The 27,437-nt window shown below is 40.6% G+C and overlaps 1 protein-coding gene across 4 annotated transcripts in view; it reads right to left on the bottom strand.

Moving 5' to 3' along the window:
* Positions 1–22,107, bottom strand: part of MLLT10 (MLLT10 histone lysine methyltransferase DOT1L cofactor) — a 125,587-nt gene extending 103,480 nt beyond the window's left edge. The window contains exons 1-2 of one of the 4 annotated variants that reach the window (XM_040067580.2): positions 21,837–22,107; positions 18,092–18,171 (exon numbers count right to left, since the gene is read on the bottom strand). In XM_040067580.2, coding sequence (XP_039923514.1) covers positions 18,092–18,171; positions 21,837–22,005 — 249 coding nt within the window. In that variant the 5' untranslated portion in view covers positions 22,006–22,107. Of the gene's footprint in view, positions 1–18,091; positions 18,172–21,836 lie in introns of those variants that run through there. The other 3 variants (XM_058419260.1, XM_040067507.2, XM_040067744.2) reach the window with 3 other exon arrangements.
* Between the last annotated feature and the right edge of the window lie 5,330 nt (positions 22,108–27,437).

The following is a 27,437-nucleotide window of genomic DNA, read 5'->3' as shown; positions in this document are numbered from 1 at the left end:
AAACTATGACACACATTAAAGCAACTCGCAGTTCCACCTCAAAGATTTTCTTTCTGGATTCCATACCCTGGAATTCTGGAGACAAGGCTCCAAAAACCATAGCATGGGGTAGACTCAAATGTCAAGAAGCTTGGATACAGTTCAAAAACTCCCTACTCGGTTTCCTTCTCCTAGCCTTGCTGTATTGACCAAGATGGTCGATCACAAAGAAGTGCTGAGGATATGATCAGCACAGGTGCACAGAACTATGGCTGGCCATACAGTCTCTGCTGACTTCTCCCACTTATCCTGAGAAACAAAAACCAACCCCACTTTCTGCCCCAGAAAAAGGAAGCTGACAACTGTAGCAAAATTACATGTCTGGAAATAAGCAGTCTGAGTAAGCTGAGTTGCAAGGGAACCACAAGGCTCATCACAGCCCAACTCTTAACCTGCACAGCACCATCTCAATGTGCCCGGACGTATTGTCCAAACGCTTCTGGACCTCTGTCAGCACTCTTAGTGCTCTGACTACTTCCCTGAGGAGCCTGTCAAGTGTGCAACTACCCTCTGGGTGAAGAACATTTATCTAATATCCAACCTAAACCTCCCCTGACAGAACCTCAGACCACTCCCTTGGGCCCTGTCACTGCTCACCAGAGAGAAGAGGTCACAGTGCCTGATCCTCTTATTCCCTCCATGAGGAAGTTGTAGACTCCAATGATGTCTTCCCTTAGTCTCCTCCAAGGTGAACAACCCAAGAGACCTCCATCACTCCTCACATGACTTCCCCTCAATGCCCTTCACCATCCTCATGGCCTCCTTCGCCCGCTCTAACAGTTTAATGTCTTTTTCATATTATAGCTCCCAGAACTGCCCCCAGCACTCGAGGTGAGGCTGCCCCAGTGCAGGGCAGAGCAGGACAGTCCCCTCCCTTGCCTGGCTGCCCATGCTGTGCCTGATGACCCCCAGGACAGGGTTGGTCCTCCTGGCTGCCAGGGCACTACTGGTTCATGTTCAACTTGCCATGGACCAGGAGCCCCAGGTCCCTTTCCACAGGGCTGCTCTCCAGCATCTCATTCCCCAGTCTGTCTGTACATCCAGGGTTGCCCCATCCCAGGTGCAGAGTCTGGCATTTGCTCTTCTTAAACTTCATATTGTTGGTAATTGCACAGCCCTCTAATATATGAAGGTCTCTCTACAGGGCCTCCCTGCCTTCAAGGGATACAACAGCTCCTGCCAGTTTTGTATCATCTGCAAACTTGCTTAGTGTCCCATCCAGTCCTGGGTCCAAGTCGTCTATGATGTAGTACTCTTCCAACATACACCAGGATCACAACAGAACCATTCTTCTGCTATCACTGCCTCCTATCAAAGTTCCTAATATCATGCTTATCTCTAAGTGTCCTAGAGCATGTGAACCAATTCCAAACCAGAGATGACAGAAATTACCTGATTTGACACACATTCCACTTCAAGTGCTCCAAACCACAAGCACAGGAACACCACTATATGGGATCCTACACCTAGGAATCACCATATTACGACCTTTATATATTTCCAGATTAGGGACAACTCAAAGCATACAAACCTTCATAATCTTCTTAAGCAAATCAAGATAATCAGATGCAAACTTAAGACCATACCCTTCAAACCTGTTCTTTTTGCTGTTCCCAAAACAGTGCTATTCTCCATTACCAGCTAACTGACAAGACAGCAGATAAAGTAGCCTGCGAAGTAAGGCCAGAAGTGCCTCAGAAACAGACTGTGCAAACTTATTTGAGGAACTGGAAATTCCATTCCTGAAATTCATAGGGTTAAAGTATACCTCAAGGACTACGTTAACGTGTAAGAAATTTGTAAGACTGTCTTTCTTAACCTGTAAAAAAAAATTATATTAGCAGCAAAAAGGCTTTCATGGAGGGTAAAACAGAAAAAAACTTGTATTATTCTTTCTCAGTGCAGTAATATAGAGAGCTGCACACAGAAAGAAGAACCTTTAGGATTGTAGCCTTTTGTCTTTGTTTCAGTCATCTCTCTCTCACACTCACTAAAATGATCAGCAATTTACTGAAAGTCAGCATTAAGTCTATGGTGAAATTTAGACATAAAAGTGGCTGAAAATGTCTTAATCATTCTGCAAGTTGCCTTGGATCATTATACTTTTTTTTTTTAGTCGACACTGAAATGAACTAATTAGGTCATTTTAAACAAAATCTTACATATACAGCACATCTGTGTGCTGTATCTGAACACTTCAGCTCTTCAAATATTAAATACTAAAGTGCTGAGAGACACACAATAGCAACAGTTTCATTTCAATGAATTTCTCATACACTGAACTAAATTCATAAAGAAAGAAGCCTGGTATGTATTGATGGTCACAATGCAATAAAGTTTGCTTCCACCCCAAAGCTGCAAGCTGGCAACTTAAAGCCAATGAGATGAGATGGTGTTAACAGCCCTGAGAGAAGCTGCTAACAGCTTCTACCTTGCCCCACCTCTGCAAGCCTACGGAAGTCTGACTTACCTTTTCACTAGTGGCAAAACGAGTTTAGGAGGTTCTCTTCTTCCCTTCACCTCCCCCTCATTATTTTCTCCCTCCACCACTCCCTCAGCTACTGATACAACTATCCGTAGGGCTGCCCATTAAATTAGATCAGTAAAATAGAATGAAATAAACTTTTTAGCATTTTTAATTTAGATCATATCATTGATGCAATTTAAGTATAATCCTACAAACAGTTGCATCAGCAAAACTGAAGGCAGGAGCCACAGCACTGCAGCACCAGTAATTAAAGAATTAGCAAGCTTCTTGTGCAAACTTTACCACAAAATAAATCAAAACGATCACAGGACACTAAGAAGCAATGACTTGAGCCAGTCCTATATGCAGAAGAGTTAAGCATGCTTCATTCAGTCTCATCAGCTTCACATAATTTATTTTTGTCTCCTATGTCTACAAGGACTCAGGTTCCTCATTAATCCTCAGCAGTCCTGGCTGCAACCAATCAGAGCAGATGCAAGACAGAAAACTGAAGTGCAGGAGGAAGCTTTGACAGTGGAAGAAAACTTAAGTGCAGAACTGCACTCATCTCTCATGGTGCTGACAATTGGTAATTCTGCAGAGATATTTGCATTTGGATGACGCAGAGCACTTCTGGTGCCATGAAATCTGGCCACAATCTGTGAGTAGCACCTTAGTAAGTTAACAGAGCAGACAGCCACCCAGAGCCCTTCTACTCCCTTTCTCTGCATTAGCAACCTAACTCCTTCCAGACTCCACACTCTCAGATTCTGTCACCCATTTCTGCTCTGTCAAGTTTCAATACACACCACGTAGTAAAACCAGGAGCTTTGCCAGGTGGGAACAGTGAATTTCATGCCTCAAGACAAGCAGCTAGCAGAGAACTTTTTTCTTTAAACACTTTATTACTAGTTCTAAAATGGATGGAATAATATTTTGATCTTTTTATCATGCATGTTGACGATGCAACACAGTACATAGAATAATCTGATAATCCATACAGATGGTCTCTAATATTTGATCATGCACCATGAAGGGCTCTTTTCTCCAGTTGTGTGTGTTATAAATCTTATCTCTGGCAAAGGATTTCTGACACAGATTTATTGTCTGAGCATTGAGAAACACTGTGGGAAGCTTCTAAACCAGCTGTGCAGGACAGAGGGAGTGGATAGCAGGAACAGATACAATACCTACAAGATACCACAGCAAATAGGGCAAGCTGCTATGACTGATCAACAGTTCAGATAAACATCATCAGGTTAAGCAGTGCAAATGTGAACACCACAGAGGCTGATTGCGACCCTAGAGAACAACCACGTCCTTTGGTGTGCTGAAGAGCACTACTCCAGTACAGGGAGGTGCAGCAGCACAGGTGGCACTGTAGGTACAGGCAGCTGAATTAGACCTGAAGCCAGCGAAGAGACAGATACTGGCTGAAGGAACACAATGAAGTTGTAGAAAATGACATCATCCTTTTCCTTCCTGTCCTTACAAAGTATAAGGACATCTCATTTTTGCAGCTCTTTGGTGGAAGAGACTAAGTTCATGGATCTAGCTTCTGTCCATGCAGAATTGGGGCGAACTCTCAGCAGGGCTGGCTTTGGACCACGAGGTCCCCTGTTGAGGACTAAAGTGAAACCAATCTCAAAGCTGTGAAGCTGGAAGTCTGACAGCATGACTGCCACAACTCACTTCTGAGCTACATAAACAGCAACTTAATTAAGTCAACAAAGACTGACCCTATACCTTTAGCATTCAGGCGAATTGAGATTGCCTGGGTCTGATGAAAAACCCATTGCCTCCTGAGGAGTCCAGCCTTTAAAACCCAGCAGAGAGCTAAAATTAGAAGCATGAGAGATCCATGCAGAAAAAGAAACTTTTTATCCCCTTAACAGTATTGAAAAAGCAAAAATAAACAATAATAAATAAAGTACTTAAATAATAATAATATTAAAAAAAAACCAAAAACATAGAGGTGTCCACTAAAGATACCCATCAGAAAAAAGTTGTAAGAATGAAAGACCAAAGTAAAACAAGGAGCTAAATAATTCCAGCTTCCCATACTGAATAAGTTACAGTCCAACCTGGCTCCACTGCACTGTGGTATAAAGTATTCTTCCTCTATCCTAGATAAATATGCCTTTCCGTTTTAACCAGAACTAAGAGCTATCTTAACCAGCACTAGGTAGCATTATACAAATATAATTTTTCAAGTCTTTTTGGTAAACCTAGCTCTATCAGTTTTTCAACTGGAAAGGCATAAAGACACTGTTTCAATCCAAAAGACTATCCTATTCACGTTGAAATTAAGGGAAAGAGCAAAAGATACATGGTAAATAGGGAAGATAAAGAGAGACAGGGACAAGACTATGCAAGCAGGAGAGAAGAAAAATAGTAATAGGAATATAAAACTGTTCTTCCCTCAGGGTTCTGAAAATTTGGAGCACATTCATAAAGCATCATCTGCAGACATCCATTATATGCTGTCTCTTGTTATACGAAAACAAAGGTCAAAGGATTCTTGTGCAAGTAATTTACTGAGCTGTGGCCCAAGCTAGGCCATTGGAACCATTCACCTGAATAATGACTGTCAGCCAAGTAAAATCCTGCAGGACTGAATTCCCAGCATTGCAATGAGGCAATAAAACGTTTCTTTCAATGTGACCTGTTAACCTAAATAACACAAGATCTACAGCAGATTTAACAGAACACAGTTCCTTAAAAGTTAGCCAAGACATTAGGCTGCAGTTCCAGCTGACTTTACTACAGGTTCACTTTAAGGTAGCGTAATTGCACTGAGCTGCCAGAAGATCACTGACCATCCCCTACTGTGTCCTTTCTACTGTCTTCCTTGTTGTGGGAAAAGCATTCAATTGACTATATGGAAATCCTAACCAGCAACCTACAATTTTTTTTTTCCCGTCAGATCACTTCTTTGAGCCACCTTTCCATAAGGCTACACAAACAACATCAGGTAACAAATGCAACAGGAACACAGACAGGCGGTCAGGAAAGGATATAAAGGATGTAGCTACTTTATTTGGGAGATGGTATTATCTACACTGGCTACAAATCAGAGTGGAAGTCCAACCAAAGGCCTTACTTTAAATAAGAGAGAAAGAAAGCAAGCAGTAAAGCAAGCAAGAAAGCATACGCTCAAAACAGACTAATTTTATGTTGGTAGTAATACAGACAGATTTCTTGCTCAATTTTGTTTTGATATTTCCCTGACATTCCTGTATTTCAAGATTTTCAACAGGCGTCAGCCATACATGCAAAATGTTGCATTTGGAAGTTTAAATTCCCTGTTAAGGTGCACATACCCAGCATGACACACTTCCAGAACAGTTTTTATTCTCCAAAGTACATTTTGATCACAGAACTACTGTTTCATACTACTTGACAACAGAAGAAAAAAAAACAAACCCCCAAGCCCCAACAGTATTTAACTGAAAGAAACAACTCCATGGGATTGCAATACATGATCCATGAAGTTACAAATAACAAAAACAGCAAATTACATACGATCAGCATAACAGTTCTTGAACCTTGACACTCAACCCCTTTCAATTTTTTTCATCAACAGAAGTTAAAAGTTATCAGCCAAAACATTTTATTCTGTTGCTCCTGTTAATTGTTAAACAAACACAAGAATGGTTAAATCCACTTGCTGCAATCTTAGTTTACATTTTAGTGAAAACATGAGCTGGAAGACAGACGCAGAGAACAGAATTAAGTCCCCATAATCCAAAAGGAAAATTGTCAGTGACCTGCCATGCCACTTAGACAGACACAAGTCTATAGGGCTGGATGGGATCCACCCAAGGGTACTAAGGGAGCTTGCCAATTCACTTTCAACCATTTACCAGCAGCCCTGGCTAACCAGGCAGGTCTCAGGTGATTGGAGATTAGCGAGTGAGGCAACTGTCTACAAGAAACGCTGAAAGGAAGATCCAGGGAATTGCAGGACTATCATCCTGACCTCAGGGCTGGGGAGGACACAAAGCAGATCACCTTGAGCACCATCACAGAGCATGTTCTGAACAACCAGGGAAATCAGGCCCAGCCAGCACAGGTAGGTCCTGATTGACCAACCTGATCTCCTTTGCTATGATAAGATGATCCACTTAGTGGATGAGTGAAAGGCTCTGGATGTGCCTACCTGGACTTCAGGAAAGCCTTTGACACCATTTCCCACAGCATCTCCTGCAGAAACTGGCTGCTCACAGCTTGGCCGGGTGCTCTGTTGGATGGGTAGAAAACTGTTGGGATGGCCGAGCCCAGAGGGTGCTGGTGAATGGAATGGCATCCAGTGGTGTTCCCCAGGGCTCAGTGCTGGCTCAGCTCTGTTTAATATCCTTACCCATGATGCACATGAGGGGATCCAGGGCCCCCTCAGTCAGGTTGCAGACACACTGAGTTGGGTGGGAGTGTTGATCTGCTGGAGGACAGCAAGGCTCTGCAGGGGGATCTGCACAGGCTGCATTGATGGGGAGAGGCCAGAGGTCTGAGGTTCAACAAGGCCAAGTGCCTGTGCCTGGTCCTGCCCTGGGCTCACAACAACCCCTGCAGTGCCACAGCCCAGGCCAGAGCGGCTGGAAAGATCTTGCAAGTTGGAAAAGGCCTCGGGGGTGCTGCTGAACAGCAGCTGAACAGGAGCCAGCGAGGGCCCAGCTGGCCAAGAAGGCAATGGCATCCAATGGCCAGCATCAGCAACAGTGTGGCCAGCAGGAGCAGGGCAGTGACCATCCCCTGTACTGGGCACTGCTGAGGCCACACCTCGAGTTCTGGGTTCAGTTCTGGGCCCCTCGATTCAGGAAGGACATTGAGGTGCTGGAGAGAGTCCAGAGAAGGGCAGTGGAGCTGGGGAAGGGTCTGGAGCACAGGTGTGATCAGGAGCAGCTGAGGGAGATGAGGGTGTTTAGCCTGGAGGAGGCTCAGGAAATAGCTTATCTACAACTCCACATCTGTGTGCCCTCTGAAAAAGGGTGTAGCAAGGTGAGTGTCAACCTCTTCTCCCAGGTAATAAGTGACAGGACAAGAGGGAATGACCTCAAGTTGCACCAAAGGAAGCTTAGATTGAATATTACTAGAAAAATCAGAAAAATTTCTTCACTGTAAGGGTGATCAGGCTGATCAGAACAGCCTGCCCAGGGAAGGGGCAAAATCATCAGCCCTGAAGTGTTCCAAAAGAATGTGGATGTGGTACTTAGAGACAGTTCAGCAGTGAATACTGTGGTGCTGAGTTAACAGCTGGATTCAGTGATCACAGAGGGTTTTTTCCAACCTTAACCATTAGATGATTCTATGAAATCTTCAAATTCTTATGACTTTTTTAAAATTAACCAAGGAGGAAAGAGTCAACAGCCAAGCCTTTTATTGCTTTACTTCTGAATTTGCTTTCAAATACATGTATTTTCCAGCATGCCATGCTACTGGCTATTTCTGTGCATATCAAAATACACTCACTCAACACACTTTCCCAGAGCACATGGACAGATTTACAAAGGTAAGCAAAACAGCTGGTCAGAGGGTTAGTTTCTAATCAAAGGCTTTCCAGCTGGTAGCCCATGATGCTCTTAGCAGCTCTGACTCCTACTCATCAGTAGCTGCAGAAGCATGCAACACAACTGACTGCCCAGATACTCATATCCCAAGTCCTGTGGTAGAGCTTCATCTGCCTCCACCAGTATTCCGTAACATTTTATCTCACCCTTGGGTGCTACCAGGAAAAAAAAAAAAAAAAATTGCAGAAGTCACCTATAATATTCTTTATTATATCTAAGATGATGTTTCCCAGTCCTACAGACTTCAAATATGCTAGGTAGTCTTAAATACTACTACTTCAAATAATACTTTAATAATAATAATACCCTAATAATATGTTAATATGGATTTAAAAACTGGTTTAGAAGGTCGTGATATGGGTAGTTACTTTAGTAAAAGCAAAACAATTTAATGTTGGCAGACACATATGTATTGCTGTCAAAAACATATATATTCTGAGAAAAAAGGACTATTTAGAAAACTGCTCTGAACACAAAGTTTATTAAAAATCACAGCCAGAGTTTCAGTTATGCCAATACTGTACATATGTCATCCAACCTATACATAACTATTTAAGGTTTATTCACTTCTTTCAATATAAAATTATCTTCTAAGCTCAAAACATTATTTTCCTTCTCCCCTAAAGGATCTGAAATTAGTATTTCATTTTCTCCAGGGGAAAGAATCCTATATTTTCTAATTTCCTTTTATATTTTCCACATTTCTCTTACCCTAGTGTTCTCTTCAATAGGGAAGAAGAAAATTAAAAGTAAAAATATAACACATGTACATTGGAATGAAAACACTGAAGATAGGAAAAATTCTATTTTCCCCCTAATAAACCTAGAAAGATTTGGGGTAATTTTAGTGATTAATTTGTGCTAAGTTCAGAAAAATGCGGTACTGAACAACCAATGTAGACACAGCTTTGTCTATAGAGACACACCATATTCTAAAGACCCTTCAATGTAATCTATTGTGCTAATTTATATTAAGAACCAAAGACAAGTAGATTATAGTTAATAGAAAATCTAACTCAAATTCAGCTAATCAGAGGCTATCTACAGAGAAACAAGTATCTTAGAGCCTACAAAGGAACAGTTTTTGCAAGACTAGACGACAAAAAGAAAAACCTGCAGACAATTTGCAGAGTAGTTCAAACCAGTACACCGCTGCCAAGACATTTTTATCCGGAAATTTAGATCTTCGCATAAATTCTATCAATAGATGTGAATTTACAGGCAGTTAGCACAAGAACAGACCCAGCAACAGGATGTGCACCAGACTGACCACATCTACATCTGCTGGCAACAGCTTACCCCCAGCCATCAGAATGCAGTGACATCTCATCTTTCTATTGCCTGCTCCAAGACATCTTCAATGAAGCGAGATCACTACTGCCAACGTACAAAGACTAACCAAGGAAGAGCCACATCTCACCCCCTTGAAGCCTCCAGAAAGTCCAGTAAAACTCACAAGCATTTCCAGCAGCTGCTGAAAATTACTGAATCTCTACTCACATCAGACTTAGGCTGTTCATACCAAATGTTTTTACTCTGATATTTTACTGATAATTTCTTTCATGCTTTTTCTTTAAAACCAATTAGGTACTATGAAATTTCCCATTAATTTCTATTTTAACATCCATGCTTTGTAATACTTGCCAGAGTCAAAAGTTCATTTTTCCCCTGCTCAATACAGCAAAAAGGATGAGCTGCTTTAGGAACATGTGGCCCAGCCAAAGAAGAGACTTCTATCTACAAAACCAAACCCACACTTCCTTATTTATCAGTTTCTAAACTACAGTGGGATTCATCAATATTCTCAACCTACAGTATGTTCAGACCTTATAAACCCTATATAAACTCACAGAATACCCACCTTCACTATTTAGATCTAAGTGATTCTATAAATGGTATCTTACCACGCCAGGATTTGAAGCAGAAGTCGGCAAGGAGCTAACTACACAATTTCTCAACTGTCCAAAAAGAGGCAAATTAAAGTTACAATGTTTCACTATGATTCACACCAGACTCCAGCGTTCATAAACCACAACAAAGGACCAAAAGGAATCAAAGTATCTTCTGCCACATACAAGAATCCCCAACTGGCTGACATCACTAATAGAGCAAACGAATGCATGCTGTCAGTACTTCTCTTCCAAAGTGCTATGTTCTGCAACTTGACAACTTAAGAAATTAAGTCATCTTCATCTTCAAATAACCATTTCTTGATGCTGACAAATTTGCCAAATCTCTGCCCCATTGCTATGCAGTCATCTGTCCCAGGAGAAGGAAAGAACTTTCTTTTTAAAGCAGACAGTTGACAGGTAAAAGAAACAGATTGACTACCTGAAGCATTTTTGGGTTTATACCTGGATAAATTAAAGAGACTTGACCTAGTTCTTTTGATCAAGGCATCAGATAAAAATATATGCAAATTCAATTAGCTCTGTCAAAAATATCTACTATAGATATATCAAAAATGTAACGTATAGATAATAAATTTGTAGACTATGACAAGAAGATTAGAAGCACTCAACATGCAAATCAGCATTCTTCCAAGACCATCCACTCAGTAAGTACTACAGGTGACATTTAGTCAGTCATACTTTCACTCAGTGTACATAAGGTAACTGGAAGAGAGATAATGTAGAGTACAATGTAACATAGCAATGGTACACAAGGCGCATCACGATCTGGCTACTCCAACTTTGCAAGTCCAAAACCATAAATCTCCTAACATATACTTAAGACTAGTAAGCCCTGCTAGATATTGCAAGAATCCAAATTATAAAAATAAAGTTTAAGATTCACACACTGATCTTCAATATAAAGCATCAGACGGCTATGAGAAATGCCTGTCACTTTTGGCTGTATTTCCAACTAAACATTCTTTTTTTTCTCTCAGCCTGAAAGTATGCAACTGACCCAATTCCATCTACATGAAGAAAATGCAATATGCAATGGTTAATTTCAATGTTCTTCTGCAACATACTACTGCTTTATCCTAAAAATTCCTAGCTATAAAGTGTTAGCATCAATTCTAAGCAAGGCTTCTCACAAGTTGACGAACTCCTTGCTTACTTTAGAGACTGCCTGTGAATACAATGAAACAAACAGTCATAAAACATTTCCACACAAGGATTATCCAATTCCTGTAAGGGAAAACGTTTTGTTCTAGCCTCACTTTGGTTAGTAATTTTACCAAAGAACCCTTAGACTATTTACTGAAGTACCTGTTATATTGACATCTGTGCTAAAAAATTTTCAATCAAGTAGTACTTGAGTGCTGTAACACTGTTTTAAAACCTGAATACCCTGTGTAACCATAATTTGCATAATGTACTTATAAACTACTGCACAAATTACATGTACATTTCAGTACACTGTAGCTAATCAAAACTTAAAAGTAAAGTAGCAGACCTTTTCTGTTCTTTAGGAAAGCGCTTCAGATAAGTTTATGAACTCATCTGTGTATTTACAAACCAAGTAACAAGTACACATACAAGCAGGGAAAAATGCAGCACACAAAAAAAAAAAGAAGGAAAAATAAAAGTCGTGAAGGAAGCACAATCAGAAATGGCATTAATACTCCCACTTTGACACATCAGGGAAGTAACAGAAACCACACTGCACTTCTGCAGCACCTCCTGCACTTCTTGTACTCCAAACATTGAAGGCTAAACAATTCTGTCATATTTTGAGTTGCAGTACAATAAGGTTTTAGGTCTGTATCCACTACCTACATACACCAACAAAATGTGCACAAGAAAAAATATTGTCTCATACTCATGAAATGCAAAGCAAACTACACTCACACACCTATGTAATGGACAAGAAACACACATCACTCAATCAATAATATTTCAAAATAAAAGTTTTCACCTTCACCACAATCAGAACACAAAGTCTCCACAACCATTCCACTTTTCTCTCTAATTCTGTTCAGTCCAAGTTTTGACTGCTACCTCCCCAATTAGTTTCCACACCCTGACTTCCTTATGGCCGATCTGTGGCACCAAGACACACCATGGTGAGCAGAACCTGGCTGGATACTAGGTGCCCACCACCACTCTCCGTCACTCCCCTCCTCAACTGGACAGGGGACAGAAAGTGAAGAAAAGGCTCCTAGGTCAACATAAGGACAGGGAAAGATCACTCACTAGTCATCATCACTAAGTAAAGCAAACTCAGTTTGGGGAAAAATTAATTTATTACCAAGTAGGTCAGACTAGGATAATGAGAAAATAAAAACTGAATCTTAAAATACCTTCTCCCCACCCCTCAATTCTTCCCAGGCTCAGCTTCACTTCCCATTTCCATTACCGCCTCTCACCCAACAGCACAGAGGAATGGGGGCTGTGGTAAGTTCATCACATGCTGTTTCCTCTTCCTTTTCAGAGGCAGAGACCCTCACGCTCTTCCCCTGCTCCAGCACGGGGTCCCTCCCACAGGAGACAGTCCTCTACCAACTTCTCAAACATAAGTCTTTCTCACAGACTCCAGTTCTCCACAAACTGCTCCAGCATGACCCCTCTTCTATAGGGAGCAGTCCCATAGGAAGACTACTCCAGTATGGAATCCCCACAGGTCCCAAGTCCTGCCAGCAAACCTGCTCCAGCATGGGCCTCACTCTACACAAGCCCTGCCAGGAGCCTGCTCCAGCATGGGCTTCCCACAGGGTCACAGCCGCCTTCAGGCACATCTACCTGCTCCAGCACGGGGTCCTTCACAGGCTGCAGGTGGGTTTCTGCTCCCTGGTTAGCTTCCATGGACTGCAGGGGGACAGCCTGCCCTCCCACAGTCTTCACCACCAGCTGCAAGGGAATCTCCGCTCCAGCACCTGGAGCACCTCCTCCCCCTCCTTGTTCATCAACCTTGGTGTCTGCAGAGTTGTTTCTCTCACACATTCTCACTCCTCTCTCCAGCTGCAGTTTCTATTCAGCAGGGCTTTTTATCTGCTCTTAAATATGTTATCTCAGGGGCACTGCCACAGCTGCTGATTGGCTCAGCCTTGGCCAGCAGTAGGTCGGTCTGGGAGCCAGGCTGGCATTGGTTCCATCAGAGATAGGGGATGTTTCTGGCAGCTTCTGAGAGAAATCCCTCCTGTAGCCCCCTTCTCAACAAGACCTTGTCACACAAACCAAATACAATATGCTTTTCTCTAAGTATCCTTAGGCAGAATTTTTATTCAAGACATCCAGCTACAAACTAATATGCAATTGCCTTCCAGACTGCACAGTCATTCATAAAAGCCAGACAAACAACAAAAGCACACAGATCAATTTTTCTGTAGTGCGCTCAAAACTAAAATAATTATTCTAGTAATATTCATTACAATATTCTTAAAGTAGCTGTAGTAGTATTCTTACATAAAGTGTTCTTTAAGGAAAAATACAGATACACAATAAAGAAACATTAATTTCAACATTTATTTAAGAATTATTTCAAGGGATATCTTTAAAGAGACTGCAAAGTATATTACTCTTAATTGATGGATAGATTCAAATTGAAGAAAAAAAGCAGCAAGTTTTCTTCTTCTAAAATAAAGTTTAGTTCACCTGTATTGTGACCGTATTTATCAACACTCATTCTAGTTTATAGATTCAGGTGTTGGTAAGTACAGATCCCACTCCCCTGCAGGCAGCCTGCTGAGCCAAAGGTGTCAGAGCTCTGATCACAAATCTGTCTGCATATCAAAAGGCTGCATTCCTAGTTCCTCCTTCTTTGCCTCTTTCTGTTTACGCAAAAGGCAAGTAATACTGCACCTATGCTTATTTTATACTACATAAATGCTGGGGAAGAGGTGTAGAAGTATGGATACAGCAAACAATTATTATGAGCAACTCTACAAAAAAAAAATTGTAGATGAAGATGATGAAACATTTTTTTTAAAAGAGAATTTGGAGAGACCTCCAACTCTTGCTATATTAAAGACTAAAAAACAAAAAATTAAAATTCAAGTGTTCAGACTGAATCATCTGTGCAGCAGATGCAGGCGCAGCTCAGGTCTCATAGGATAACCAGCAGGAACCTATCTCTATGAGTACACAGCATACCTGAACTGGGTAAACAGTACAGCTGCATTTCTACTGCTCTGAACCCTTAAGTACTGAGTAGCATATGGTCTAAACTTACTCTGCAATGAGTCTTTTTGTGTCCACACCAAGTTCCAAGAAACACATGTGCAAGCACAGAGACTCCAGTTATGCCAGACTGAGCTGAGATACAGATGGACATATCTCAAGTCTTATGTGGTTAGCTCCATAGGGAGTCACAGCCCCCTCAGCACATTTCCCAGGACTAAAATCTAGGTGGCTTACCAGACAAACTGTAGTGTAACACGAATGTGCTCAGTTCTGGATCACAACTGCATTTAACTTAAGCCACCCCAACAAAAAAAAAAAAACACACCAAAAAAAAAAAACACCACAGAAATCTGAAATGCCAAGTGAAAAAAACACCACCTATGACATTAAAGTAATTTGTACCAAGTCCAAACTTACTCTTCCAGATGCAAGGACAGGCTTGCAACATTCATATGCCAGTGAAAAAGATCAACACAGTGATTCACCTGCAATGCAAGCAATCTGACCTCACATTTAGCATCTGAGCTACACCTTGAGGTAGTAAAACTTCCCAGAATTCTTAACACTTAAGTTCAGTACAAAGACCTCCTGGTCCCTCTGAATCAAGCCAGATTCAGAAAAGCGAGACCTACACATATCTAAAAAGCCTGCCCAAGCTACCCATACAAATGGTGAACTCTTGCCTGGCATCTCTATCACACAGATTACTGCAGCTCCTTCATGATGAGCATGAAGAGTAGTAGCTTCTAGCAAACCATAAACACATTGTCTATTTTTAACACACTATATACTATATTTTAGTTATTCTTAATGTAAGATCATCAAGGAAGATGTTTGACACATACCAGGATTATGGGGGAAAAAAGTCTTTTTGAACAACAGTTGTGCTACAAATCCTAAGCTTAGATCTCCAATCTTTCTTCAGGCACCAGAACTATCAGCCCTTGGACAACATACATGCACTGTCCAATTCCTCAAGCCAGGACCCAAAGTCCTTTATGAAGTAGTCCATATATATACAACCAACCACACACAGACCTCAAAATTAACTTTTTCTACATCAATATGTATTTGCCCCGCTTTTTGACTCCGAAGTTCAGGTACATCTGAAGACACCAAAAGAGCCCAATATGCAGGGTAGTAACAGCTGGTGCTGACACAGGCAAAGCTGGGAGCAGTTGCCACCAATCTTAAAGAGGCTTGAATTTCAAGCTCACCGTATGTCAACTAAGATAAATAAGCTGATTTAGAGATAACTAAAATTTTTCTAGCAATAATTAAAAACTTACACAGCGATGTAAGAAGTGCGTACTGGGATTATTACAATCTTCGACTATGCACTACATAAGCACAATAAAAAAGTGAGTCAAATAATTACCAGCCACATCAATACATCCATTATCCAAACAGTTCAGGTTTATGAAAAGTCACACTTTCTCTCACACATAGAAAAATGTGTCCCTGCTGGAACCAAAATTCAGTATGACTTTGCCCAGCACAAAGCAGTGTTTTCCGACTAGTAACTAACCATTCGGCAGCCCCGGCTCACCAACAAAAGCACAGAAGTCAACAAGCCACCACTTTGGCTCCCACCCAGTATGCACCAGCCTAGAGGCAGCACACAAAAGAAACGGAACACAGTACACACCGGTACAGAACACTTGATAGTACATAGAAAGCCACCTGCCCTAGTCTGCTGTTAAGGGGACTTCTCTGGTGACCCACCAACTTGCATTATGTGCTCCTGAGTTAGTCCATTTCTTTTCATTATTAAAGCAAGACTAACTTTAGGGTGCGCAATTAACTGGAGTTGCTTATCAGAATGAATTTATTTGCCCAGCAACTCGAGCTTGAAAAAGAAAAAACAAGAAACGCACCTCCAAAACACACAATACAGCATCAGCATGGAAAAATATGCCTTGAGCACAATACTGGTGTCGTTTTAAAGATTAGAAGTAAGTAAGCAGAAGCATAGTCAATGTAATACAGTTAATTTAATTCTGGTTTTATTTATAGGCAAAAAGGCCAAGAAAAAACTAAGCTTCAGTCTCATACAGCAATGATAAGGATGTTTGCTTTTTTAAGAAAGTATGCTAAAGCTTCTGGGTCTCGTGAACTCCTTACTGTAAAGCTCTAGTTTCCATACTGAGGTCAGGGCTTGAGTTTAGTTTATGAATGTCAAGAGCTGCTCCAAGACACCTCAGATACAACCACCATGTTTCTAACTCACTAACATACAAAGACGTGTTAAAACTTCAGCTGTTACACCTCACATGCAATTGGTTTCACCTGAGAACCACTTAAACCTACACTACATTACAAATGGGACTTCTTTTTTCAAAACAAAATCAATCATCAACCCGTTGAACTAAACAGACACTGTTTTGTGGAAATGGGAACAGAATATACTAGGCAGAAAATTCAGTTATCAGTATTCCTTCTTCACTTCAAACAGCAAAGTAAAGTAGTCTATCAAAGCTATTCTCTTGGTAATGTCGAGAAATTATCATGATGCAGTGAGACACTGTTGATTATAGAACTCTGGACAGTTCTCTTTCACTCCTTGTGTCACGAGAAGCCAGAATTAACTATACCCCAAACCACAAGGATTCCCTATCATACCCTTGGAAAATCCTACTGTAGTCACCAGCAATCTTTCTCTCTCCTCTGTATTTCTGACTTTGCTATCAACCTGTACATATCAAACTCAGCAATGTTAAAAAATGCTACTCTTAAAACTTTACACAGCTGATGGTCTTCCCAGGAAAAGAAACGGCCCTTCTTTAGAAAGGGTTTTGATTTTCTATTGACAAATACTTGAAAAGCATGCACACATCAATCCCTTCTTGCTCCCACCAAGAGGTCTGTTTTGGAAGAACTGAGTCAGTCTCGATTACCCTGGGCATTACAAACACGTTAGTGGCAAAAAAAGTGGGGAAAAGCAGAGGAATGAGATTCTTTAGACTTGTGCCAAAAACTCATTTGACAGTAAGTCTTGTAACCATTTCTACAGCACTTTATATTAGAAAAGGAAATAGGTACAGCCAACAGGTCATGCAAACACACTGATAGTCACTGACAGTAACTGAAAATTTGGTCTGTATCTCCTCATTTGTTTTTAGATATGAAAGTTAGAAACAGTTTACACACTGCTCTAAGATGCTGCACCATCTTTTCTTGCAACGTTGGTTTTTTTCAAGGCAAAGGAACGGCTTAGTCTTTCTAAATACTCTCACTTCTCTCAGTCTGTCTTTTGCTGGAAGACAAACTAAGAAGTGCCAAGTAGGGAGAAATGGGATTCCCTTTTCCTAAAAATGCCTGACATCACCCAGTCTCATCTAACAAACACACAAGTCTGACCAAAACAAAACCTCATGTAATCGTGGTAAAAAAAAAAGAAAAGCATTATCTGAATCCTCAATATCTACCATAAAATAATTACAAAAACAGGAAGAAAATACTTCTTCAATTATAAGTACCACACTCCAAATAAGCGCCGGTTTTTTGAAATTAACACTACTTATTTGGAGTGTTCCTAGACTGAAGCTTTTAACTGGCAACCCAAGGTTGCTGTAAAAGAAAACTGGACACAGATTTCATTTACTTCCTGTACCTAACTATATAAGCGTTAAACTGACAAAATTAACCAAAACCTACACCATGGGAAAAAAAAAAAAAAGACAAAAAACCAACCAACCATACTAAAAAAAAAAAACAACCCACCACCTAAAAAATAAAACCCCACACCCTGGCACTGTCAGAATACTTTAGAGACATTTACGTATTTCCACTTTAAAAAAAATAAGAAGATAAACGGTCTTTCTGAACAGCATTTAGATGAATTACAACAGAAAGCAAAGCTCTCTTATGTTATTACTGTAACACTTGGGAAAATATTATTCACACAAGGATAATAGCTAGCATTACTTAATAAACAAAACACATACCACTCTGGCTGCTCTTTCCTGAGATTCACACTTTCTGCAAAACCATGGTCCAGTGGGTACTTGAACAATTCCATAGCAAGCTGTTTTGAACAAGACAAAACATTTCAGCAAACATAAATAGCACTGCAATATTAATATGTTCTAAAAAAGCTTACTATTAGTTGATGTCACATAATTTTAATTATCAGAAAGCCGAACTGACATCTTTACATTGCACATGAAATCCTATCACAGAAGTACAAGAAATTAGGTACAAGCAGCTTAGATTTTTAAAATTATGCATAATGAAATGAATTAATTAAATGAAAAAAGAACACATGTTGAAAAGTAACATCATCATTCAAAAGCAGCAATGTTTCATATGTGACCTGTTTTGCTATTTATTTACCTGCAAAACAGGTGAGACACTTCACTATAAATGATGGATGCTTGTTATTATGAGATGTTATTTAAGAGAAAACTAAGTAACTAACAAACCTGAGGTCTTTCTAAGACGTTTATTCATACACTTACTATGCAGTTTTCTTACTCTTATAAGTAAATTAACTGGTCTTAAGCAGAAAATCCACAGTGAACTGAACAGAGTTTGCTTTTTTTAACCCCAGAAATTTCACAGAAATGTAAATACAAACTTAACTGAGCATCAGAACTTGGATTAGTTGCAACTTGAGCCAGGCTACAACACAAATCCTTAGGAAAGAGATTTTTAGACATGCAGATTTATCTGCAAGACAGTCATCTATACTTTCACAGGATATAAAAGCAACCTCAGGAGTTTGTTACGAAAACCCACAGAAAAAAAGAGTTCAGCAATTTAGCAACACTGCTCATGCTTGAAATGCACCCATCAAGCAACCTTAAGAACTACAGAGGGAATGAAATACAGAAACACAAGCGCTAGGAGTATACTCTAATATTTGTATGGGTGTAGCAAATTACAAAGAACCAAAAAGCTAAACATTTTGTTCAAAGATAATCCCAAAGTATTAAAGATAAGTCAGGCTCAATTCTCAACAATCATACATTACTTAAATACAAAAATGAAGTCTAAGCGTGTGAGTAGAAAAAAATATTATTAAAGTTATGAAGAAAGCTGAGATTAAATTAGTAACTTGTAGTTATACCATACAAATATATTGATTTTGTGACAGCTTGGAGATGAAAAATAGTAATGCAATAGTAATATAAAAACATTTGGCTAATACACATTCATTTCCATGAAGGAAAGTCAATGAAATCATTTCCTATTATATACATACATGTAGTCATATTAAGATCAGTTGTCAGATTTTCAAATATTTTTTCAAGTACCTACAGGCCAAACTATTCTGACAAGCCCTTTCTACTGTACAATAATATTCTTTAACGTGAGAAAAAAACATCTTGTTCTCGTTGCATCTATATTAACCACAGATTGGGGGACTCTGAACTCCTCTTTAGATATTAAGAGGGAGATTTTAAATGTGCAATCATACATTTAGGTTAGCAAGTGACAGTGCAGAATAGGAAACAAGTATAAAATGCAACTCAGGACAGGGCTGGCAAGTAGATCCAAAGGCAACACGAGTTGGACAAAGCCCAAAGTTGAAGTGAAGTACTTCTACTTCTGCCAGGGTAACGGAGCACACCTAGAGCCTAGAAAAGTCCACCACAGGTTTGTGCTCTGATGTACTGTGATACCCTTTACAGAGTTCTGTTTGTACTTGCACTTCCACGCAAAGCTTCTTTAAACACGTGAAGAGATCTTGTCCTTCACAACTCGCCAATGATGTAACAATTGACAAGAAGTTTCCTCTGAACTAAGAATAATTATAATAACAAAATAAAAGCAGTTAATAAAGCTTTATGGATAATACTTCTGTTTGTACTACAAATACAGATCATCAGCTTTGATCATGAGGACTACTACATTTACCACAGAAAGGCCACAAAAAGAGCCGATGTGCCTCCTCTACCACCTTTGTTTGCATGGTGTATCAAATCCAAAATATAAAGTATCAATGGTACAGTAAATCAAAACATGGAGTTCTTCTTAAGATCTCTGTAACAGCTTCTGAATTTAGACCAAGCAGTACTTTGCATACTTCTTGACAGATTCCAATTCGGGCTTGGATATGACTTTAAAAAATAAAAAGTTTGTTTTCTTGTACCTGCTGAAGCGTGTCTCTCCATACTAGAAATACTTTCTATAACTGACTTTTGTTCCCACTATTTCAGCTCCAACTGCTGCTATCATCCAATTCTTTCACTGAAAATATCAGCAAGGTTCTAGACACAAAGGAAGATGTCCGAGATAATGCAAAAGGAATAGCTGTTTCAGGTATGACTTCTAGAAGCATTCACATTTTAATGTTCTCCAGGATCCTAAGATTACACAAGAGCAGTCAACCTACTGGTTAACATTACTCAGCTCTTAAGATGACAGAAAACCAATTCAAAACCAGATTAATTTCAGAGATCCCGTCAGCTCTCCTCTGTGTTCAATCTAATGTTAACAAAAGTAACTTAATTATTTTGTATATCTCCTCTAAATTATTACTGTTTCTCACTATTTGTGAACTTACAAGGGAGCAAATACTTGGGACAACCAACTACCATATTACATCATCTTCAACACAATTTAAGTCCAAGCATGAGACACATATTAGTAGCATTTTCACATGCACTAGGCATTCAGATAAATGAATTGGATTTAGGATTTTCTGTCTCCTCCAATTTGTCCACCACCTGTAAGTAGCCAAAATGCCAGTCACTGAGTTCGTAAGACTGCTTAGGAGTTGGTACAGAAAAACTACCATCTTATTCCTTATTTCTGCTACCATAAAAGAAAAGTTATGATGACTTCCTTTCTTGCAATGTAAGCAGCAGAAGCGTCTCTTCCTCTGCTCTCACGCGAAGGGTCAACCCACTGACAGAAACAAAACAATCACACAGAGGGAACATGCCAGCTCCTGAACTGAGCTGGAAACCAACCAACCAGCCTCCACTAAGCCAAACAAATCCAGCATCAGCCATTCCAAGCAGCACCCTCCCCCTGGCAGAACCACAACAGGAAGTCTCTTCATCTACCAGGAAACATCAGCCAAATGACATTCAAGGAAAAGCAGGCAGAGATAGAAATCACATGACAGCTAAGTCTTTCCTACGCACCCCTCTCTTCCAATCCTAAACCATCCTTGTCTCCTGGCTGCCCCTCAAATTTTTCAAACTTGGGAAAGGCAGAGACAACAGCGATTGCACACGTGAAAAGAGAAATACAGCAATAACTACCAGAACTGAGTATAGTAACGAGTTCTGCAATGACCGAATGCAATTCTAGAGTCTTTGAAATGTTGCAGCTGAGGTCGTTAACAGGGTGCAGAGGCATACTGGGAAGCACAGACACAGAAAACATGTAGAAAAGGGGAAAAAAAATGGAAAGAGGAGTTCTTCCTTTCTCACAGCCATAATGCAGGAGAACACACTATGCTAAGCCTCGCGTGAGGGAAAAGAAAAACAGACGGGAAGGAGAGAAGATGACAGAGCAAGTCAAACCAGAAAGCACGTGGCCTTAGAAACAGGGAAACAGGCTTCATGGGTAAAAAGAAGGAGCTGGGAGGGGGGGGAGGGAAAAAAGGGGGGGAAAACGGCCGGGAGGTGGGGAGGAGAAGGAAGCGGGCCCAAGGGAAGAAGACGGGGAGCACCAAGAAGGAAGTGGTGAGGCTGGAGGCCGGAGCGGGCGCGCTGCCCTCGCCTGCCCGCTCACCTTGATGCACTGCGACATTGCAGCCGTGCCCGTCGCAGTAGACGAGCGGGTTCTCGGCCCAGCCCCGCTCGTCGGAGCACACGCAGCAGCCGCCGATCATCTCCTTCATGCTACTGGAGAACTCGCCCTCCAGTGACACCGGCAGCAGCAGCGGCTCGCTGGAGACCATCTAAGGGTTAAAAACACCGTCGTCAACACCGCGCACGCCACACGCGCCTCGCCCTCCGCCTGCCCCCTCCCCCGGCGGGGTCTCCCCTCAGTCACTCAGCCGCAGCCGCCGCCACCGCCGCCGCGGCGGCGCTTCGGGACCCATGACCGCCGGCTGAGCGCCTCGTCTCGCCCCCGCCCGACCAACCGGCCGGGCTGCGTCGGTCGGGCCGCGGCGGCTCCCGAGGCGGACGCGGCTCCGCGGGCGGGCACGGCGGCGGCGCCGGCGCGCAGGCGCACTGCGCGCGCGCCCGCGGGGCGGGCAGGCCTCGGCCCGGGGCCCTCCTCGCGAGGGTTCGCGCGCCGCCCGCGGAACGCGAGCGCCGCCGCGGCCGCCCCGAGCGCGCGCCCCCGCCGCCCCCACCGAGCGGGGCGCGCGCCCGCCCCTCGCCGCGCCCGCGCGCACCTGACGGCCCGCGCGCGCACCCACCTCGCGCGCGGCCACGGCCCGTCCCCCGCGCGGGACATGGCGGGGCCCCCCCCCCCCGCGCGCCGGGGCCGCGGGACAGCCCGCGCGGCGCCGCGACCCGCCCGGCCCGGCCCTCCCCGCCCCCGCGAGCGCCGCACGCGCTGCGCGCTGCCCCCCGCCCGCCCCTCGGCCGCGGGGGCGGGGAGGCGGCGGACATGCGCCCCGCTCCCACCCGCGCCGCCACTCTGCGGGCCCCCTTCAGGAAGGCCGCAGGACGCGCCCCGCGCCCGCCCCCTCCCCGCCGCCCCCGAAATCATTTTTACTATCTTGTTTATTTTCCCCCTGATGTGACTGCAGGACTAATGCATTCCCGCTCCCAACTTTTATTATCCTGTTTATATCCCCTCGGTGTGCCTGCAGGACTAATGCGTTCTCGCTATTACGCCACTTGCCTGCCCTCACCGCAACTTTTACTATTTTGTTTATTTTCCCTGCGATGGGGCTGCAAAGCTAATGCATTATTAATCCTGCTCTTTCCTCTTCCCTCAAAACTCATTGCGTGGATGCAGCGCTGCCTGGCTATTCCTGCCACGGCAGCGAAAGTGATGCTGAACGGGAGATCTGACAAATACAGAAACCGGGGAGGCCGCAGACACACAAAAACAAACCTTCAATACAGCTGCTCTCTTTTACTCAGAGGTGGACACGTCTTTCTAGAAGCTGGGCGATTTGGTTATGGTTTTTTGGTTTTTTTTTTTTTTTAGTGTAACAATTCTGTAATTCTGTTGTCTCTATAAATTAAAAGGGGGGCGGCAAAAGAAAAAAAAAAAAAAAAAAAAACGGAGGGAAGCGAGCTGAAGTGGTCAACAGAGAGGAAAATCTTAGTCTATTCAATTCTCCATTGTAAGCAGGTATGCCTGTAGCCGAAGGAACTAATTGTGGTGATTGTTAGGAGCATTGAGAAATTAAATGCAGCCTTACAAAATAATGGTCACTCACTTGCCCCCGGCCTAGCATTTATTTATTTGTTTGTTTATTTTATTTTGTGTTGGGCAAGGAAGATATTGATTCATCTTCATAATCACGTTAAAAAGTGCAGAAGCAGAATTCGTGTGGGGGCTGTATTTTTCACCATGATTTTGCAAGGGCAGCTTAGCTGGTATCTGTACAAATCACTACTGAATTATGTACATTCCTGGAGACAGCACTACCTAGACCCACACATACGCAATTATGTTATATACATTGTCATAGTCCTGTACACAAGTGCAGATACTTTATTAGTTAACAAACTGCTACATGGAAGGGAGAGGTGGGATGTGCACAGCTCTACCCCCTGCAGACATCCGAGTCTGCAGTTTATATTCAGGATATCTTAGGTCAAGCTCTTTTCTCTCCTTCAAGTTTTAAGTGAAATTATTTTGATAGAGGAAGAATGGCCGGCAGGCAAAAAAAGAATCATGGAGGTAACTTCCTACGTGCAAGGCCCAACCAAACATGAGATTATTGCAGCCATTTGGGGCGCATTCTAAGCATTTCTCAGTAAATATATGCTCCAAATAGCCATAAGAGTTAGAAATGTTTAAGATACGTGAAAAAATGGAGAGGGAGGAGACTGGAATGTAGTATGTTTCAGCTGTGTAAAATCAAAGACTGCTCTCAAAAAAAACCCCACCCTACACCAAATGTCCTATCACCACTGAAGAACAGAAATTTGAACATAAAACTATGTTATAAAACATACTTAAAACACTATTTTTATTGCTTTAAAAGCTCATAAAAAAATACCCTGAAAATTGCAGGTGCAAGCAATTACTTTGTAAGAAAATAAAGCAATTAATGTATCATGGTGTTTTAAAAAAACGCAAATTATTTGAAGCTGATAGATAGTGTCGCAGCCCTTCATTCTTGTCAAGAAAATGACATCTAATTTAAAAAGCATTCTCAATGATTCTGCTAACCCTAACCAAAAAAAAGGGGGAAAAAAAAAAAAAAAGTCACAGTACAGCAGCAAATCTATCCTTTATTTACCTGTCAGATAAATTAAAATAAATATCCTTTTAAAATGAAAATATATTAAATATATTTTGTTGGATGAATTTATACATTTAGTAAAATGCGTATTGTAACAAACAATTGTAAATTTTTCTCACCACTTTTTTTTTTTAATTCATTGAGGTCTTCCTGCAATTTCTTCTCTGAAAAGCAACTAGTACAATCAATTCCCAAGCACCTTTTTTTTTTTTTTTTAATGTTAGCTATTTTAAAGCTCAGTCTTTAGTATTATAAAGAAGCATCACCAAAGAAAAAACTAATTTCTTTGCAACAACTTGATTAAAGCTGCGCCATAGCAACAAGAGTATATTTGTGAAGAACCTACTGTATAGTTTTCAAATAAAATATTCTAATCTCACACCGTGTAACACACCAGCTCAGTACTGAACAGCCCAAAATTTTGCTTTGGTTAAAATTCAGTCAAGCCTAATACATTCAATTGTTTAATGAAACATTTGTTGTCTTCTTATAGATTTCTATTTAATTCTTTCTATAGAAAGAGTGTACATGGACTGGAAGAAACTCCATGACTACCACTTTATGGTATTGTGTAATATTTGATTGAAAAATTTAGATAACCTCTTGATAGTTCTGTAAAACAATCATTTAGAGAAGACCTTTGAAATGCAAAATAGGAAAAGAAATGCATTACCACTAAATAAATACTGCAAACACTAAGCCTATAACAGCTATGGAATCAGAACATAAAATCTTGTAGCATATATGTTCTTATGATTGTAGTATTTAATAAGCACTGACATGACACAGAAAGTCATTTTTCTTTTTTTAAAAAAGGAAGCCTGTCCTTCTTTTAGTGATATATAAGAGATTAAAATAATTAGAGAAGAATATAATTCAGTGATTCAGAATATAAATTTATTGTTAATCTAAATGCAGGGAGAAAATCCAATTTGCTTAAGGGAACCTACAAAATCAACGAGCTAAACAAGTTAGAATATATGAAACTTACAAGAAGATTCTGTTTGAATTTTTCTTAGATACTTTCACAAACAGAATGGATGCGTAAGTGAAAGAAAATAACACTCTCCAATTGCAAATTGTTTTTAAAAGTTTAAGGCATTCCTCAAGAAAACTTTAGCATATATGAGTGAATAGCACTTCAGTTTCATAAACAAAAATAAAGACGTACTCACAATTTTTTACTACAAAATAATCAGTTGCAACAATAAAACTAAGATTTTTGAATGCTTGGTTTAAATGTCACCTTTTTTCCTTAAAATGTGCAAAATCATATTGTAATTCTAGTAAATAAAACAAAGCATTGAACAAGCAAAAGTCTTTAATTTACAAAGACGCATTACCAGTTGAATATAATCATCAGAAGAATCTTCCAAAAATAACAGAATAAGCATAGACTTGATATAAAATGCATACTATGTTAGAAAACATTAATTGATATTGGGACTTTGAGCTGTAGAGCAGGAAAACTCACTTCCTTCCAGAAAGCAAACTTCTCACAGTAATTTTTACTCCATTTTCAGACTGGGTCTTTGTTGAGAAAGCTGTGATCTTTACCTATGTGCAAAAAGATACATGCTGCAGCTAAACAGATACAACTGAAAACAGAAAAATTGCAGTAGCTTAGTGATGTTCAATAGGTAGAATGATCTATCTCTTGATTATCCATTTAAAATACATTGATGCTTGTCTACCTTTTGTTTATGTGGTTTTAAATCATTAACAGCATTCACTGAAATACCTTCTAATTGTGGGTATTGGCTTCATTTCTGGGAAGGCAGCAGTGAAATGGTCACTTTACACAAAATAAAATTCAACTCTTACGTGTTGACCCTTGCACACAGTGCATTTTAAATGCCAGTCTGCCTTAGATTCAAAAAATTCTTTCTATCTACGTTCAGTTATGAAGGATATAGCATGTCTACAGAACTCACATTAATAAAGTAAATGTATCTTTACGTGCTTACTCTTAAATTGTATTGAGAAAGAGTAAAGTTTTCTTTTTCTTCTTCCTCTTTAATATACTGTTAAAATCTGTATTTAAGACCTATCCAAATGCAATGTACTGAATAATTTAGACGTCTCGATATTTAACATGTAGTCACTTGGTGATGAGGAATTTGCATTGCTCTGTATATTTACATGTCATGCAAGTACAGGTAGCAGCATTGGAAGTCATGTCAGTGCATCTCCTGGACACCATGCCTCTTTATATGTTATGCTATTTTCTTTGATGCAAATATATTTACAAAATTTGTAGTTCCTTAGACAGCAAAAAAAAAGGAGAAAATAATTCCATCAACCACTGCATTCATTTTCTTGCTTTTAATTGTATTATCATCTTTGGAGAGTTTGGTAAATTCCACTTAGCTAGCAGCAATGGATAAAATTGGTGGTTTTCAAGTACTGCTTCTGTTACTGGTGTTGGCATTTAAATGTTAATTTCAGACTGAGGTTTACAGTAAACATGAAACAAGGGATTTTCTTTGAATGAACAATCTCAAACCAAAATTCTAAATAAAGGAAACCTGGCTCAGGATTTTTAAAGTGCAGTGATTATTTCCTTTTAAAGATTCAACATTCCCTAAGTGATAGAAATTAAAGAAGTTAAATGTGACAGTTAATTTATAGTACTCTACATTAAAAAAGCATTTAAATGCTAACCACATTTTTAGATGAGTTAAGTCAAAGTAATGATAATTACAGTATGATACAAAAGAACCTGAAATAAACTTCTAGCAAACCATATTGAATATTAATGCTGTATTAAGCCCTGAAAAGCTGGGTTAGTAAACTCTGGAATGTAGATTATATGCAACTTAAATGTAACACCAGGCTTTTCTTCAAAGAAGCATTCTTCGTTTCAAAGTTTGGATTTTTATGAGGTATGTATTAATTCATTGGATTTATATTAAATACACATACATAGCATCACTCCAAGACTAAGCCTC

Source organism: Hirundo rustica, chromosome 1 (assembly GCF_015227805.2).
Source record: "Hirundo rustica isolate bHirRus1 chromosome 1, bHirRus1.pri.v3, whole genome shotgun sequence".
NCBI classification, from domain to species: domain Eukaryota; kingdom Metazoa; phylum Chordata; class Aves; order Passeriformes; family Hirundinidae; genus Hirundo; species Hirundo rustica.
This window is presented reverse-complemented; position numbering and strand designations above follow the sequence as displayed.